This window comes from Dunckerocampus dactyliophorus, chromosome 10 (genome assembly GCF_027744805.1).
Source record: "Dunckerocampus dactyliophorus isolate RoL2022-P2 chromosome 10, RoL_Ddac_1.1, whole genome shotgun sequence".
NCBI lineage: Eukaryota > Metazoa > Chordata > Actinopteri > Syngnathiformes > Syngnathidae > Dunckerocampus > Dunckerocampus dactyliophorus.
Genome location: NC_072828.1, coordinates 25,338,596 through 25,356,288, shown reverse-complemented (window position 1 = coordinate 25,356,288; position 17,693 = coordinate 25,338,596). Strand labels below are relative to the sequence as shown.

The window sequence follows — 17,693 nt, the reverse complement described above, 5'->3', positions numbered from 1 at the left end:
AAGTCTTGACGAAAACCGAAATGTACAAAACCAAAGCAATTTTTCTCCAAAGAAATAATGTAAATTCATTCAAGACACACACAAATCTTTAAAAATGGATTTTATTGACAATAATTATAGCTATCCATGCAGAAGACAGTGAGAAATATCTATAAATGCTAATGAAATGGACACACAAACGTTTAAAACATCACTTTACAATTTATTGAAAAGATCAAGATTGGCCATGCGTATGTCACATTCATGTTTTGCTACAAGTTCTTTCTTGAATTCAATAGTTTTTAGCATTCTTTAAGAAATTGCTGGCTCGCAAGCTTCTTTGGCCCCATGGTGGGTTATTTAGCAATCGCGCTTGGTAAAAAAAAAGCACGGACACTGAGTCACCAACCGAGGGATGATATACAAAATGATATGCGGGCAGACGGACTAGTTTGGCCGTATGAAAACGTAGACGGTATACAAAAACTGGGACGAAATTTTTTCGAAAACTGTCATTGAAAACCGAATCGGATGAAAAGTACGGCATACGAAAACCAAGGTTTCACTGTATCAGAAATGTTCTGTGTTTTGCATGTTGTGCACACAAGCATACGCTTGTATCTAGAGCATGGTGCTATAGTATTATTCAGGTGAATGCATGCATGCTGTGCTAAGCAGATAAGGCGAACAGCACGATAACTCTGAGAGAGGTGTGGGAGCTTCCACTGATCACGCTTTCAGCACACTTCACACGCACACACAGAGTGAAGATCAGGTGTTGCTGTTTCTGGCAGGTTCAAACCTGGCACTGACATTTGCCTCTGTTTGTCATTTCATGTTTTTCACGAACTTTGTTTCATTTTTTCCCAAGATGTCTGAATCAAACCTGCACCGTGTGGTGGCAGGCAGGCTTTCAGCGTTATCTCTGTTTATAACAGACAACAAAATGTCAAGCCACTGTGCTCATCCGATCAGACGAAACACCCAGTGGCACCTTGATTTGTTTACCAAATGAGAGCACAAAAGGCTGCGATATAAAAGGCAATTTGTGAGAGAAAATTATGCAGATTGGTGGCTGTTGTCAAGAGCCACATTTTAAGGATCTCTCTAGTGACACAAGTGACTGCGGTTGAGTGCGTGCCGCATTTAAACAACAGCTTGAATTATTAACTTGTGAAAATAAAAGAGTGAGCATATTTCCTGTGAAGATTTGTACAATTGACTTGCCTTTCCTAATCTTCAGGCTTCAGCTATAGTCGTCACAGCATTTTATTTGGAAACTTTTTACTGTGCAGGCAATGATTTAAGTAACAACCAAAATCAGTTAACCAATGTTATGAATAAGACTTAATAATTACATCAGTGGTGGGCTTTCAGGGCCAGTAAGTCCTCCTCTGCTGGCTTAAACACTATTAAAAGCACCGTGTTACACTTACAACTAGGGATGTCCGATAATATCGGCCTACTGATTTTATTGCCCTGACATTACATAACAATGTGATATCAGTAGACATCGGTATCAGGTTTTTTTTTCCCGATGTTGACATTAAAAAAATGCTGTATACTGTAGATGGACATATTAATGTTCATATGGCCAGGATGACCCCACAGTTTGTTCACATACAGTGCAAGCCCACCTCCTTTGCACAGGCTCTTTTGTTCCTGTCCTCTGGGACCCTAGCCGTTAACCATTCAGTGAAAGGTCTTGGTCTCTATGCGTTCTTGCCAGCTCGTCGATCTTGCTCGGTAGTGAATTAACGTTTCCCATGATGATAGAAGGCACCGAAGGCACAACATCGATAGATAGATGAGAGATAAGAAAATACAATAAGAATAAATAAATAAATAAATAAATACAGAACAGATCACGTGAAATTTGTAGTGCAATATACATAATACATTATAATGATACGTAATAATAATAATACATAATAACGTAATAAGTCCACGACAGGAGATATGTGATGTTACACAAATTGAGAGTAGGACAATATCGGCATAATTGCTATCTGCAAAAAAGCCAATGTTGGGCGTCCCTACTTACAACTTCAGCTGTAGTATTTGTTCCATTAAACAGTCTTATTATTTTCATTTCAGCTTCATTGTTGTGCCATGTCAATGTAATCTGCATCGGGCCTTAAGAATCAGTAGTGCTGGTCCATGTCACTTAAACTGTAATAGCAATGGATCAGATTTGCCTAACAGCGCCAGTTTGCAAGCGAAGAATAATGTCAGCATTTTTCCGTCCTCCGATTGGTAGATCAGAGCAAAACTGTTTGACAAGCCAAGTTACACCCCCACAATGGATGACAGAGGAGGAGAAATTTATGTCTCTAGCTAGTAGATGACTTTTATTGAAATGTTTCATGTTAAAGAATCGGTATTGATTCTGAATGGCTAGGGATGATGTTGTAGTGTGGAGGTTTTACATTTTTGCTTGTTACATTTTGCCAAACACCAAATTTACAGGCACCGCTGATCATGGGTGGAAGTTACTTGATCCAAGTGTTCCAAGTTACTAGCAGAAATATAACTCGGGTGTATCATCCATCCATCCATCTATCCATCTTCTACTGCTTATCCGGGTCGGGTCGTGAGGGTAGCAGCCTAAGCAGGGCCACTTCGTCCAGCTCCTCTTGGCAGATCCCGAGGCTTTTTCCCAGGCCAGTTGAGAGACATAGGGCCTCATTCACGAAACGTTCTTACGCACAAATCTGTTCTTAAAGCCTTCTTACGAAGATTTTTGGCATTCATGAAACGTGTTCTTAACTCACAGTTCTTAGATCTAAGAACAAATTCTACAAACGCTCAGGAGGACTCTTACGCACAAGCAAAGCTTGCACTTTCAATGCGCAATCGCCCTCATGATGGATTTTGCAACCTGATCCCAAAAATGTAGTGCAAATAAAATATCCTAACAATTATTTATCATCAAAACAACTAAAATATACTCCATCGATAAATATATATTCACATCTCAATTCATCAAAAAAAAAAGTAGCTGGCTGGACGTGCGCTGCGCAGAGAGAGAATGTAAAGGGACCATTAGATTTATTTGCTGAAAGCCATGAATATTTAATGCCCTGCTTCAGGCTTCCCTCTCTGTTCTTGCAGGTGTTCAGGATCATCAGAATAACATCGCAATGAAACGTGGTGTGCCTATTGCGCACGTAGCACCCCCAGATAACGACATGCGCCCCCAGCCACGTCTTGAGCCAGAGCACGGGGCTGCTGTATTAATTAGGCAGCGTCTAATCAAATGTAACCACAGAAAAAATAAATTGTCACACACAAACTATGTATTTTTACTTTATTTTTCCATCATGATTGTGTAAATATTTTCTAGAGTTTCCGAAATGGTTTGGTTTCTGATTGATGGCCCGCCTCCCGTTTCCTCCAGATCCCTCCGGTGCAGTCCAATCTTTTTTTTTTTTAGTCTATTTTAAGTCAAAACACTTCTTTTTAACCTCTGCGGTGGTGCGTTTCTCCGTGGAAACGGCATTTATGTTTCCTGCAATGGTGCTCCATGCCGACTCTTTTTGGATGGCCTGATGACCGGTGGATACACGTGAAAATAAGGTGGTCTTGTGTTCTGTCACTCCTTGTAAAAGCACCTCTATTTCAGTAGAATTGAAGTTTTTCTTTCGTTTGTTGTCCAGCTGCTCCTCAGTCTTGCCCTTGCGCGTTGCCATCTCCGTCTCCATCTGCGTGTTGCGCACGGCACATTTTTTACCTTGTATGGGAAATAATAGGCGGTGACCTATGCAAATTAGGGCTCACATGAACGTGCATCGCAGTTGGCATTCATCAACCTAAGAACACCGGTGCGAACGATTATCCCTACTTAAGAACGTGTCGTGAATGCGGCGCAGTTTCCAACCCGCGCCTTCTTAAGTACACTTCTTAAGAAGACTTAAGAAGATTTTCGTGAATGAGGCCCATAGTCTCTCCAACCTGTCCTGGGTCTTCCCCGAGGCCTTCTACTAGTCAGACGTGCTCTGAACACCTCTGGTCAGGTGTCCAGGAGGCATCCTGACCAGATGCCCAAGCCACCTCATTTGGCTCCTCTCAATGCGAAGGAGCAGCGGTTCTACTCCGAATTTCTCCCGGATGACAGTGCTTCTCACCTGATATTTAAGGGAGATAAGGTGAAATTTATACCTTGTTGCTCTATTTTTCCACCACGCCATGTTCCACAGATGGCCCCTGCGGCACAATCGTTGCATTGTGGAGGAGTTTATGCAACCAACATTATGTGTACTTTTGTACAATTGGAGGTAAAGCTCCACTCTCGCTTGCCTGTGCGAGAGTGCAGAGGTGCAGAGATGAAGCTGTGCGTGTAGGATACTTCAAACAAGAAACACTTCCTGACTTTCACTTGTAATGAGCGACCATGCCGCTGTCAACACGGATCTCTTCTACGTATGAGGTGTGCTATGAAGCGGTGATCACTGGTGCTTGTAAAGTGCGCTCAGCCAAATATAATGAGCGTAAATAGAACCGCTTGGTGATTAAGGGTGCAGACAAGTGCGACAATCTACGTGGTTTGCTCTGACAAATCTAAGTAATCAAGTATGTAGAATCACAAATGTAGACAGCTGTCCCTACTAGAAATTTGGGGTTCCCGGAACGTTTAACGACGGAAATCAATAGCCACACGTCACTCGCTGACGCTGTGAAGGTAGGTTGGATTGCCAGGTCTTAAGTGTGCATTAAGCACTTAATGTGCGGTCATTGGTCATTATAACAGTCTGACTCACGGTTTCATCTTACAAAGAACGCTAAAATCATCACACATCAACTTAACACTCAAAAGCTAGGTAAGAATTATACGAGGCAAGTACGAGTTTATAATAATAACCAACAGCTATTTTAACTTCATCCCATAATGCATTTCGTCCCAGCAAAGCATTTCACTGGTTATTGCTGCTGGGGAGCTGCAATGACATCAGCCTCCCTCTTGGCTCAACACTCCTCTCTAGTGGACAGAGATATTATTGCATTCCAATGGGTTGACAAGCATGAGTTCACTTATAGCTTGTGATTGACTTCTGCCAAAGAAAGAGCTACCGTTTCCTCACTGACTCGCGAGCGTCACAGTATTTAAAGGATCAGTAGTAGTTCTGAAGTAAAGGAGACATCACGAAATTAGAACATAGACATAAATTAGCCGCACCGCTGCATAAGTCGCAGGGTTCAAAGTTTAAGAAAAAAGTAGCTGAAATTACGGTATATTGATTACGCCTCTTAGTTTTTAATGTAAGGACCAAAACGGTTTTGAGTTTGTTCTTTGACTGCGTCGTAGTACTGAAAATCACATTGGTACTTGTGAGTCAGCCACATCAACACAGCAGACCCTTGATTAATACAGAAGTGTGTCGAACAAGAGCGCAATCATTTCATTGGTTTTTCAGAGGCGGAGGCCTGCTGAGCATCTTATGTCCCATCTGATCACACACTGGCCTTCCTGCTTCCATCTCATTCACACTTCTTCTTGTTTGTCGCGTGGCGGGACATCAGCCAGGTGATAACGCTGCCAGCTGCTTGGCTGGAAGAGAACGTGCCACTTGACTAACAAAAACAACACGTTGAAGACACTTCTGATAAGGGGCGTACATTATGCTGGGTGAAGAGGTCTTACCTCCAAAATGTCAGCCTTGGCAACCCCTTTCAAGTGAAGTACAGAGTCAAAACATGAGTTAATTTTTTAAAATGTTATTTTCATCATAGACACGCATTATTTAATGGCTCTAAACTGCAAGGACTCCTCGCTGAAGTGGGTATTGATTTTTGTGGTGTGTGTTTGCTTGACTGACTCGGTCTCGTCTAACACTTTTAAAATAGGGTACTTAGGTTCCCTTTTACACAAACAGGCAGAATTGATTTATCATGGTCTCATTTGTCAAGCACACAAAGCTGCCCGCTACAGTCGTCTTTCACCTCTGCTACGCCAGATACATCAACAGATATTCAGTGGATCTGCGGGGGGAACGCAAAAAAAAAAATGGCCAGCTCATTGACTGTTAACTTGTGTAAAAGATGTGTTGTGACATGTGACGTGTTGTACCTCTGCAATATGATAAAATGGTTGCATGCCAGCTTGCTTTGAGTGTGCATTGGCAACTATGTCTGAAATACAGTAATCCCTTGTTTATTGTGGTTAATTGGTTCCAGACCACACCACGGTAAGTGAATGGTCGTTAGGTAGGATTCCTTATTTATAAATGGAATATTTTTGTAGTTAGAGCATAGAAAACCTGTTTACCACCTTCTAAATAGGTTTTTAGCATTATTAGAGCCCTCAACACATGAAATAACACCCCTACAGTAACTTTTACACTCATATTCCCCAATATAGTAGACATTATAATAGAAAATAAGACATCTTAAACATAAAAAAGACACAACATAGACTCGCACGTTAGCATTGACAAGCTACTTTCTGCATTGGCCCTTGTCTCATCAGTGTACTGTTACTGACACCTAGTGACCAGTGTAGAATACTACTGTAGAATATTGTAATGCAGTTGTTTGTGACGCTAACAACACTCAGCTAAACACACTCAACTGTAGCTAGCTGAAATTACACACGTCACTTCACAAGCCCCGCTCTTTCAGAGCGCACACAAGTCACAGATACTGTATTACTCTACATGTCACATCTTCTGAATGCCTTATATTAGTATTTTTGCTCTTTTAGCCATTTTAAGGCTTTAAAATGCTTAATCTAGGCCAAGAATATGTACAGTTTCCTTAAATATGCATGTTTTTACCAATAATAGGCCGTATTCAATCACAAAACAGCAATCATTTGTTAATTATTTAATTTTTGGAAAACTGTGATAAAGTGAGGGTGCGATATTCAACTGTGATGTAGTGAGGAACAATTGTATTTTTTATTTTTTTTTTTACTTTACAGTGGAACCTTGGTTAGTGTCATTAATCCATTCCGGAAGGTCCAACTCTAACTATACTCTAAGCGGACTCTACCCATAAGAAATAATGTAAATCCAATTAATCCGTTCCAGAAAGCCAAAAATGTCAAGACAAAACACATTTTCATAGTTTTACATTAATAGTTTGTCATGCAGAAAACACTCAGAAATGCATATAAGTACATGTAAGTTATGAATGAAAGAGATAAATGACTTTGACCATGATTGAAGACATGATTGTTGACAAAGACAGTGATGTGGCAGCGAGAACCCCTCGGACACCACTTTCATGTTTTGCTATGAGTTATTTCTTGAATTGATTTGTGTTTCTCACCCTCTTTATAAAAATGCACCTTTCTTTGACTCCATTGTGGGTTATTTTGCAGCAGTAGTTAATAATAAAACCAGAGACTTGTGACTTAAATATGTTAGTTAGCAAAGGACTACAGAGTCATTATAGACTGGAGCTGACTTTCGGTTCCTGTTTCCATGTAGTAGTAAGTTAATAAGCTGGTAACAAGGATGTTTTGTGATAAAAAATACATTAAGAACACAGTTGGTCTCACACAGTAACACGACAAGATGCGCGCTAACCTGAAAATGTACGCAAAACGAGGCAAATTACACAAACCAGGCAGTACGCTAACCAAGGTTCCGTTGTATTTTATTAATGGGAAGATAGTAAGTATGGGGTAAGTCACTGTTGAAATAGTCCACAGCTGATGGGAATGCTATACAAATTCGTGTCAAAAAATCCAAACTATCCCTTTAAATATCTTTATCTGGAGGATTTAACTTGTTGACTAATGTACAAAAATGAAACTGACTTTTTTAACCAAAGTTCTGTGTTGTGGGTTTATAATAGGAACTTGTGTCATTGCATTTACCAAGAAGATTACTGCATGTTTAACGTTCGACATTACATTTTTCAACTAATTCAAATAATTCACAATTGTGAAATATTGTTTATAAAATCATTGTCATTTTAAAGAGACACTTGAGATGTAAAATGTTTTGTCAGTGGCCATCGCCCTTGAATCTCTTGAACACTATTCTTATTTACAAGAGTGTTGCACACACACAGAAAATAGGACTTGAGAGAGACGTGTGCTGCTTAGCATAATGGTGAATATGGATGTGCAGAGGATGGGATAAGAGGCTGAACCACGTGCACGTAAGACCAGATGGACTGTGATTTATGAGGGCCCCGGGTGTCAGCTGGGTCGCTTTTATGGATTTGATTATTTTTTATGCACATCATGTTTGTCCTTTCCTAATATGATTCCTGCACACAGTGTTTTTAAAATGAGATCCTGTATCATCCGCTGTGAGCAGCAGCCTTATGAGCTACTGATGATCTTTCCATTCCACAATCCAGACTCATTTCCTCCTTCTCATCCTGCTGCTCGACAGGTTCGTAGGGAGTCCCTCCCTGTGGTCCACCAGGTGGTGAGACGACGCTACTCTGGGCCATTGCATCTTCCGCCACTGCGGAGGAGACACTCGTGTCAGGACCACCCTTCCGACAGCCGGAGGTTTTCCGCAACGTATGGCCTACCGCTGCACCGCCTGGAGGCTCTGTACCATCGCGCACTGGCCAGTCATGATGAACACCGGTCTGTTTTTTTCTATTTATGCTAATGCTCAGTAATGTAGTCACATATAAAGCATAAATATGCCAAGAAAATATCCTTCTCCCCACTGCCGTATCAACAAGTATTGATACGATGTAGGGGTGTCACGAGACAAGACTGGGTCTCAGAGAACGAGACAAGACAAGATTTTAACTTGACTTAAAAAAGTACAATGAAAAAATACATGACAATACATTGCAATCTACTAATTACATTTCTGCTACACACATTACACTCTTCTGCACTCCTTGCCTCCACCCACAGAGACAAAGAAAATGTATGACTGACAAAAGGGCTTACTCCGTTCATGCTGTTCTATCGAACAAACGCGCCAAGGTGCTGAAACCAATGCACAGAGTGAACTCTCTACCTGCCTGTTTGAAGGTGGGAGATGACGAAAGCGGACATGCATGCACATGGCAATCTATTGAGGCTGGCAAAATGATCAAGTTCATTTTTATTTATTGTGTGATTAATTTTCTGAACGAGAGATCTTGTCATGTGTTAAGCTAGCCACATCTTGTGACACGAGATCTTGTGACAGCCCTACCTAATTCTACCCCCAGTGTTTGAAATCAGCTCGGGTAGCGTCTTCAAATTGTCCAATTTTGGTACGGCAATGCAAACTGTAATCTCAGTTTCCTGTTCTTAGCTTACACCAGTACTTATTACTGGTCTCCAGCAGCTGTAGTCCATCTCAGTCAATGTATTGTGTGCTCTTCTGCATGTCTCAATTGTCACACATCATTTTTCGAGTAGCATTCCTGTCGGCTCAATCCAGTCTGCCTGTTCTCTGCCATCTACGAGGCACTTGTGGCCTGAGTTCTGACACTCACCGGACATTTTCTCTTGCTCAAACCATTCTCTGTTGAACTCAAGAGATTCTTACGTGTGACAATCTCAGTCGATTAGCAGCTGAAGGCTGTCTGACAGCAACAACCATGCAGCCTTTGCTTTTTCTTGCACACTGGAATGCATATACTGTGGTTGTCTCCCACTATGCATTTCTAGTCTGTATTACGAGTGGGTTATTCATTGGTAAAATACTTATAGTTGCCAGAGCATTAGAGGTGTGTGATGGGTGATCAGTCATGTTTGTAGTTGTTATTATTTCAGATACTCTACATTATCTTACAGATTTTTTTTTATTACTATTTCTTATCCAGCAGCAGTGCTGTGAAATACACAGGCAACACAAGTAAGTCATGATTCATGATAAAACTTCACAGCTGATGTAGATACAGTATTTTCTCCCTATCTCAACTTTGATTAAGCCCCGCGTGTACGTCAAGTTTTCCGAATCAACATGGTGTTTTCACGTCTTCCGGATAAATATTATCCACAGTATGTCCCATTTCAGTCAGAAGCAGGTAGAAGAGTTTGCCTTCCAAGGTCCAATTCACAGTTATTAAATTCATACAAGGAAATAATGGGAAAAAAGACAGATTGAAGTTAACACGCACACATTGAGACAGAGGACAGTGGTATTAAACTCTCGATATGTATGCCGTTTTACTCTGGTTTAGTCCACAGGTTTTACTATTTTATGGATGTATATACCTGTATTCTAAAGGGACAAAACTATTGAAATCAAACTTGATATACTTTAGAGTAGTTGGTGTACAGCTTGGAAAGTAGTATACATTTACTGTCCATTATTCATTATTGCCTAACTAGCTGGCAACACAAGTGAGTACCAAGATAAGTGTGTCTTACCTACAGTCATGCATGATGGTGGTCGTTTCATGGTCTACTGGGGTTGCACAAGTGGTGCCAGCACTGGAGAGATGAGGTTTATTTTGGAATTCCATCATGTACTGTGACGTTTAACCATGATTAGCTTTTTAAAAAGTGAAAAGTCAAATGAGCAGGCCTTTACCTGTTCCCATCACACATTTCATACTTGTTGGTCGCTTTATAGTACATTATGTCCTGTGTGTATAAGGCTTTTACAGAGGGCGTACAGTACAGCCCACCTTTCTGAACGCTTTCTCCGATTCAACATTTGCAGTAAAAGTAATTGTTGTTGCACATTCATAATTTCCAGCAATAACACTCCCTGTCTCTCTTTAATTGCCATTGTTCACTCACGACAAAGGAAGTGTCATGGTTGCTCACTGAGTTGAGCTATAAAAAGATTAAGTGACTATGCAGAAACATAATAAAGACTTTCGGATGAATGAAATGGGTTTTCTATGCAAAAAGAGCCTACTTTCGGAGAGAAAAAGCACAAATGAGTGCAAAAAATAATCTTTATCATAAGAAATCTGCGGTTATGTGGGGTCAAGAATGCTGAATGGCGAATAGGCGGGGATCCACTGTATACAGTCAAACCTCAGTTTTCGAATGTCTATGAAATTTCCTAAAATTTTGCCTCAGTACTCGTACACCAGCTTGGTTATTGTACAAAATTGTGTGTAACACACTGTCGTATTTTACCCTTCGGTACGCTGAATCTTGTCTATGGACAGACTTGTCTTTGGGCAAGAGGCGGGGTACACCCTGGAGTGGTCGCCAGCCAATCGCAGGGCACATATAAACAAACAACCTTTCACACTCACGTTCAAACCTATGGACAATTTAGAGTCTCCTATTAACCTAACATGCATGTTTTTGGAATGTGGGAGGAAGCCGGAGTAAACTGACTGTAGATGTAGGTACTGTAATTGTTAGCAATAGTCCAATCCCATAAATAGCTGAGAGAAAACCCTCCATCCAAGAAAGCACATACAGTCATGAAAAAAATGATTAGACCACGCTTGTTTCTTCAGTTTATTGTTCATTTTACAACTAAAGGTATCTTTTGTTTGGACAAATGTAACAATGACAACAAAAAATAGCTCATAAGAGTTACATTTTTTGGCAGTACAATGCTATAGCTATTCAAAAGAACTTCAGTGATTTTGGTTATTAAGCCTTGGAAGTTGGTAGATATCATCTCTTAAATTCAACTCTTATGAGCTATATTTGTTATCATCGTTATATTTGTCCAAAGAAATGTACCTTTAGTTGTACCAGGCATTAAAATGGATCAAGAAACTGAAGAAACAAGGGTGGTCTAATCATTTTTTCCATGATTGTACATGAAGTACTTCCCTCTCAGAGCTCCATTAAACGTTTCGAGAATGAGCACTTTTCATGGTGACACAAATGATGGGCAGATGGTGGGCAGCTCGGATCCAGGAGGGCGGAGAGAGAGCCATAAAGGCCAAGTGAGAGAGGAAGAGGAGGAGAGAGCGAGCAGAGTTGTAGGAAGCCTCGCAGTGTCTTCAGCACCGTGGAGCGTGGACAGCAACGCGACATGTCCCGCCGCGCTCACCTCCTGTAGTGTCCACGTCACCCCGTCCGTTTTTTTGTCCCCGTTCCCGGAAGAGAATCGCCCACTAAGCAAATAAAGTATAAAATGGAGTGCGCGGCGCTAAGCAGAGAAAGAGCGGGGCTCGCCAAACCACCCAAACACTTGTGGCGGCAGCCAAGGACCAACATACGGATCAAACAGCGCTTCAACTCGGACACCGAGCGCTACCTGTGCCGCAACCGGACTCTGGAGAAGCTTCGTCCGGCACTGAAGAAGCCTCGCTTGTCCTGGCCCACCTCGCTCAAACGGTAAACACTTTCTCCTTGAAAATGACACTTTGAAGGAAAAAATATTAAACTTACAAGGAGGTAGCGAACCAGCACTACCATCGAAATTACATCAGCAGGTGTAAAATATATCACATTACAAGTAATTGTATTTATTAAAGTCGTTAGACAATTCATATGGCGCTCGAGGTTAACATTATTAATACAGTATAATAATCGGCTACGACTTTATTGGTTTGCAAGTATACAGTACATGTTTTCAATGAAGACAACACTAGAAGCAGCATTGTAAGTCCAAATAAGCCTGCTTTAACTGCTTTGTAAACATATTTTATTTCTTCATATTGCCTTATTTATCCACTTGAGTGAGCCAAACAACTCTCAGTACAACGCATTGCAGCTCCGCACTACAACAACATGAAGACAGGATTGTGAAACGTGCAGCCCAGGGGCCGTTTGTGGCATGTGGCTTGATTTTTATTGGCCCATGACACATTGTGGAACTAAACTAGAGGAAAAACAACACAGTAAAAATGGAAAATAGAGAAAAAGGCATAATATAATGAGAAAAGACTGCTCTTTAATGACTAATAATAATAGCACAAACCTTTGTCTATAAGTACTGGTGCATCTCAATAAATTAGAATGTCTTTGAAAAGTACATTTATTGTAGTAGTCCAAGTGCAAATGTAAAACTTATAGCCTATAGATTCACCACGCTGAGGAGTGTATTTCTGAGTAGTTTGGATGATTATAGCTTACATCTAATAAAAACCCCGCTTGGTCATCCAGGAGGAGTTCAGAGTAGAACCACTGCTCCTTCACATGGAGAGGGGACAGTTGGGGTGGGCGAGGCCTCCTGGACGCCTCCCTGGTAGGGTGTTGTGGGCAGAGAACAGCCGGGAGGAGGTCCCGGGACAGACCAAGGACACGTTGGAGGGATGATGGTGCCTTCGTCTGCATTGCACTTTCTAAATCTTTTTTTTTTTTTTTACAAAATTATAAATATCAAAAACATTTTGACCATAAATGTGTAAACTGGCACATACACAACACCATGTCCTGTTCTTCAATCGTAAAAATAATGGAAAGCAAACCTTTTTGGTGGTCAAATCCGGTGACGTCGCATCAGCAAGTCAAAAAAAAAATAAACAGTCATGTGCCAGGAACAGGCACTGCATTGTTTGAATGATAAACTGGTGGCTTAGAGTCAGAAAATCATCAAGAGCAGGAAGTCAGACAGACATAAACTAAGAAAATTACTGAAAAACGGCACTATACGAATTATGAGACACATTTGCTAGTTATTTCCACTATATTTAGTATGAAATACACATTGAACAGAAAGAATAGGGAGTGCTGGGCAGGAGCACTGCCCCTCCTGTGCAGAACAGCATCTGACTGTAGGAGCAATGCATTGTGTTAAATCACTTACAAAACACCCCAGACAGGAGAAGCCGGTTTTGAAGGTCTGCCAGCAGGTAATGGCTATTCCGCTTAGAGTGTTGTCCTATTCAATCTTTCTTCAAAGCAGCTCTATATGCAACGCCCCAAATGGTTATTTTGTAGCCTTAAAATTTGTTTCAATAGACGTTGAAGTGTTCTGGAACATGGTTTTCCCAAGACTGATGGGCCTGCAAAAGCACGCACAGACAACGGCTATTGATTTGCTATAAAGCCTCTTCACATCCCAACTTGGTCTATTCATGCTCAAATTAGTACACGGTGTCGACAGAAAAGCCTTACGATTCTGTCTCTTCAGGGAAATGAGAATAATCTTTGCTTACTCGATATGTTTATCAACTTGCTAGAAGGCATAATGAAAGATGGTTGACTTTCTCTTGGTTTGCAAGCTCTTGTTGTTGATGTGCTAATTCGTTCGTGTAATGGTTGAAGGCTAACTACTTGCTTGGCTTGACATGCGAATGCGATTCAATTCAAAGACTGTCTTGTAAAATCTGTCATCATTGAACTAAATCCATAGCATAGGTGACCTAAAGCTGTTTTTTACAAGTCACGTCACCAAGCTACCTCGTGCCTTCAGGGTGGTCTTGGTCTTATTGCTTCATGGCATAGTGTCAGGAAGGTGTCAGCTACACATCCATGATCTGAATCATGTCCCAAAGGTGTTCCATTAGACTGACATCGGTTTGATTTGAGCTCTGAGACATGGCCCATGTCATGTCGTGGTGGAAGTAGTCATGGCATGGTTGGTGACAATATGATGTGTGGCTGTGGAAAGGGGGGCTTGACTGAATTTCCATTCTTAATGGGTCGAATCATTCGAGATATATAAGCATGTGGACATGAACACAGCTGATGCAATGCCGAGATGGTGACATGCTTGTATGTATGTTTACAATTGGCTAATTTCATTTTATGGTAATCCCTTGCCGCTTCACGCTCCAAATTTCGGGGCTTCACTATCAGTTAAATGGGAGGTCCGCTCAACTTCTCTTATTTGGCAAACAAATTGAGACGGAATCAACAGCACATCTGCTGGTTGCAACCATGTAGTGCACTCCATGTTTTGCCTCAATCGCGATTCATCAATAACCATCAATTGACAATTTATTATGCCCATCACTAGCTTTAACTATGCTTGAGTGGTACTAAGCATGACAAAAATATCCCCTGCAATGTTACACCAGCCTGAAACTTTAATACAAAGCAGGATGAGTCCATGCCATTGTTGGTCACACCGAATTCAGACCCTTCCTTCAGGATGTACAGAATCAGATAATGTAGCCCCCCCCATCCCATTTTCCAAATTGTAGCCTCAATTCTGAGCTGACAGGACTGTTCCCCACTGAAGCCCATCTTCTTTAAGGGTTTGTGCAGAGATATTGTTCTGCACAGCTCTGCAGCAAAGACATTTGAGTCACTGTTGCATTTCTATCAGCTCACACCATCTGGCCGTTCTTCTCTGACCTCTGCCATTAACAAGGCACTTTAGTCCAAAGACCCGGTACTCTGTGGATGATTTCCCTTTGTTGGAGCGTTGTCTGCTAGGCTTGGATATTGTGTGTGAAAATCACAGTAATTCAGCAGTTTCCAACCAGTTGGCATGCCGCTTTGAAGGCCACCTAAATGACCTGGCTTTCCCATTTTGACGCTTGCATTCAACTGAATTATCTTGAATTGCTGCCAAGTGGTTACAGATATTTGTGTTGATAAGCATACCCAAAGAAATGGCCTGTAAGTTTATAGTAATTGCGTGCATCTGTGTGTCCATATTAGTTTTCTTCCCTGGAACTAGTGGTTGATGCAGGGTGTTAGCTGCCTCTCACCCAGTGTCAGCTGGGATAGTCTCCAGCTCCCTGTAGCCATGCCAGAGGAAAAAAGATGGCAGATAATGGATGAAAGGTTTCTTACATTTGCAGAATTATGCTTTGTATTTCATGCACATTCAGAGATGACGGAATAATGTGATTGATGTTTTAGTTAACAAGGAACTGCTTTGTACACCTCATCAGTCAAACTAATGTAGGAACCTGACATTATTTATGTGTTGTTTGTTTTCTACTGTGTCTCATTCCTCACTCACTTGTACACAAGAGGTGAAGAGACTATCACGTGACTGAGGCTGTGTCTACACGAACGTGGATGTTGGATGTGTCCTTTGGGGTTTTCGTCCGAATGCGAATGTATGTTTTTGTTTTTAAAAACTGAGCTTTTGGAAAACTCTAGCCAAGGTGAAGATTTTCCAAAACTGGATGAGTAACAGAACGAGTAACTATTGACTTACGTGTGCTGGTTTTATGTTGTGCGACTTACTAACAGTAGCATCATTAAAAATAACAGTTTTCCGGTACTGTCGTGCAGTGTGGTGCGTTATTATGCGCCGCTGATCTAACAGCTGTTATCTGCTCGCCGGCTTGCTAACAGAGATGTGACGTTCTACTGTACAAACAACCATTCACACTCACATTCATACTTATGGACAATTTAGAGTCGCCAATTAACCTAACATGAATGATTTTGGGATGTGGGAGGAAACCGGAGTACCCGGAGAAAACCCACGCACCCACAGGGAGAACATGCAAGCTTTGCACAAAAATGCCCAATGGAGATTCGAACCCAGATCTTCCCAATCTCCTGACTGTGACTCTGTGGCCAACATGCTAACCACTAGACCACCGTGCGGCCCCGCCAATAGCACTCATCATCAATAAATTGAAGTACGTACAGTTAATCCATGTGATCGGTATCGACCAATCTCAGTCATGGATGATCTGTATTGGAATTGGCAGCATACAACCCTGATTGGAGCATCCCTAGTTCCAATAAAACCAAATTGGTCAGAGATTATAAAATGGTAACTATCGAAAAAAGAAACATTCAAAGTAAGTAAGTAAATAAGTTGTTTGCCTGTTGTTGTTGTTTGTTGTTTGTAACAAATACAAACACAAACTGCACACAAAATGAAAAACACGAAAAAATGAAAAAAAACCCCGCACACTTTGGATAAAAAGTCACATTGCTGCACATCCTACCACACAAAATCTGCATTTTTTTTTTTTTGGTCTGTGCAGTAGCTTTTTTTCACCACAACAAAAGGAGACAAAAGGCTTTAATTAAAATGGTGTATGTGATTGGCTGCTACAGAGTTGATGAGGCATGACAGGCGCCTTAGCTCAGCTCTCTCGATGACACTTCCTGTCAACAAGTGATGCTGCCGCTCATCTCAGGCGTTTCACGCGCAAGATGAACTGTTGTGTTAATCCCTCGATAGATACAAGATAATCGCATAAAACCATTGCCCTTGTAAGATGGGCATGTCGAAACATGAAATTAAGCGCTTAAAGTGATGATACAGATATAGAATATAGAAGCATGCTACTGTATTTCAGTTAGTGTATGTTTACATTTAGTGGGGCGTGCCCCCCCTGGGAGGCGGGGCCAGGCATCGGGGGAGCCCAAAGGGGGCGGGAGGGACTAACACTGCTAACATTTGGTTTGTCCTTACTAGTAGGGCTGCAACAATGAATCTATAAATTGATGATTTATTGATTATCCAATGAATCAACAACTATTTTGGTCGTTTTTTCAATTAATTGTAAATATTTTTTAATTTCCTTAGTCATCCATGAAAGCAGACCTATTATCTTGGTGTTTCAGGCAAAACAAGATATTCGCATACATTAGCTTTGACTTTGAAAGACAGTGATCGACATTTTTGCCCCTCGCTCAGCAGGCAGATAACAAGTCCTCAACAAGGCCTGCAATAAAGTTTAATTTCTCGAGGGTAATTGAAAAACATTGTAATTGAAATGTCAAGAGCTTTTCGATAAAATAAAACAAACTACATAATTCAACAAACAAAAAAAAGACAGAAAATAAAATGCACTCTCAGTCTATTTTATCAAAAATTTCACGTAAATAAAATTGAAAAAATTGCATTTAATTCTAATCAATCACAATATTTTGAATTTTGAATCAGTGCCACTTTTGTTATTGTAAAAAAAAAACACGGAGAAATAACCCGGAAATACTCTAAAGTTCTCAAAGTGTGTCAATGCAGACTTCAGCTCATTTGCATATACTGTACACTTACTTA

At 41.0% G+C, this 17,693-nt stretch overlaps 1 protein-coding gene across 2 annotated transcripts in view; it reads left to right on the top strand.

The window, feature by feature from the left end:
• pde4cb (phosphodiesterase 4C, cAMP-specific b) overlaps positions 1-17,693 on the top strand; it is a 101,861-nt gene that overhangs the window by 10,242 nt on the left and 73,926 nt on the right. Inside the window, exon 3 of one of the 2 annotated variants that reach the window (XM_054788525.1) lies at positions 8,328-8,530. In XM_054788525.1, coding sequence (XP_054644500.1) covers positions 8,328-8,530 — 203 coding nt within the window. Of the gene's footprint in view, positions 1-8,327; positions 8,531-11,776; positions 12,155-17,693 lie in introns of those variants that run through there. The other variant, XM_054788526.1, reaches the window with a different exon arrangement.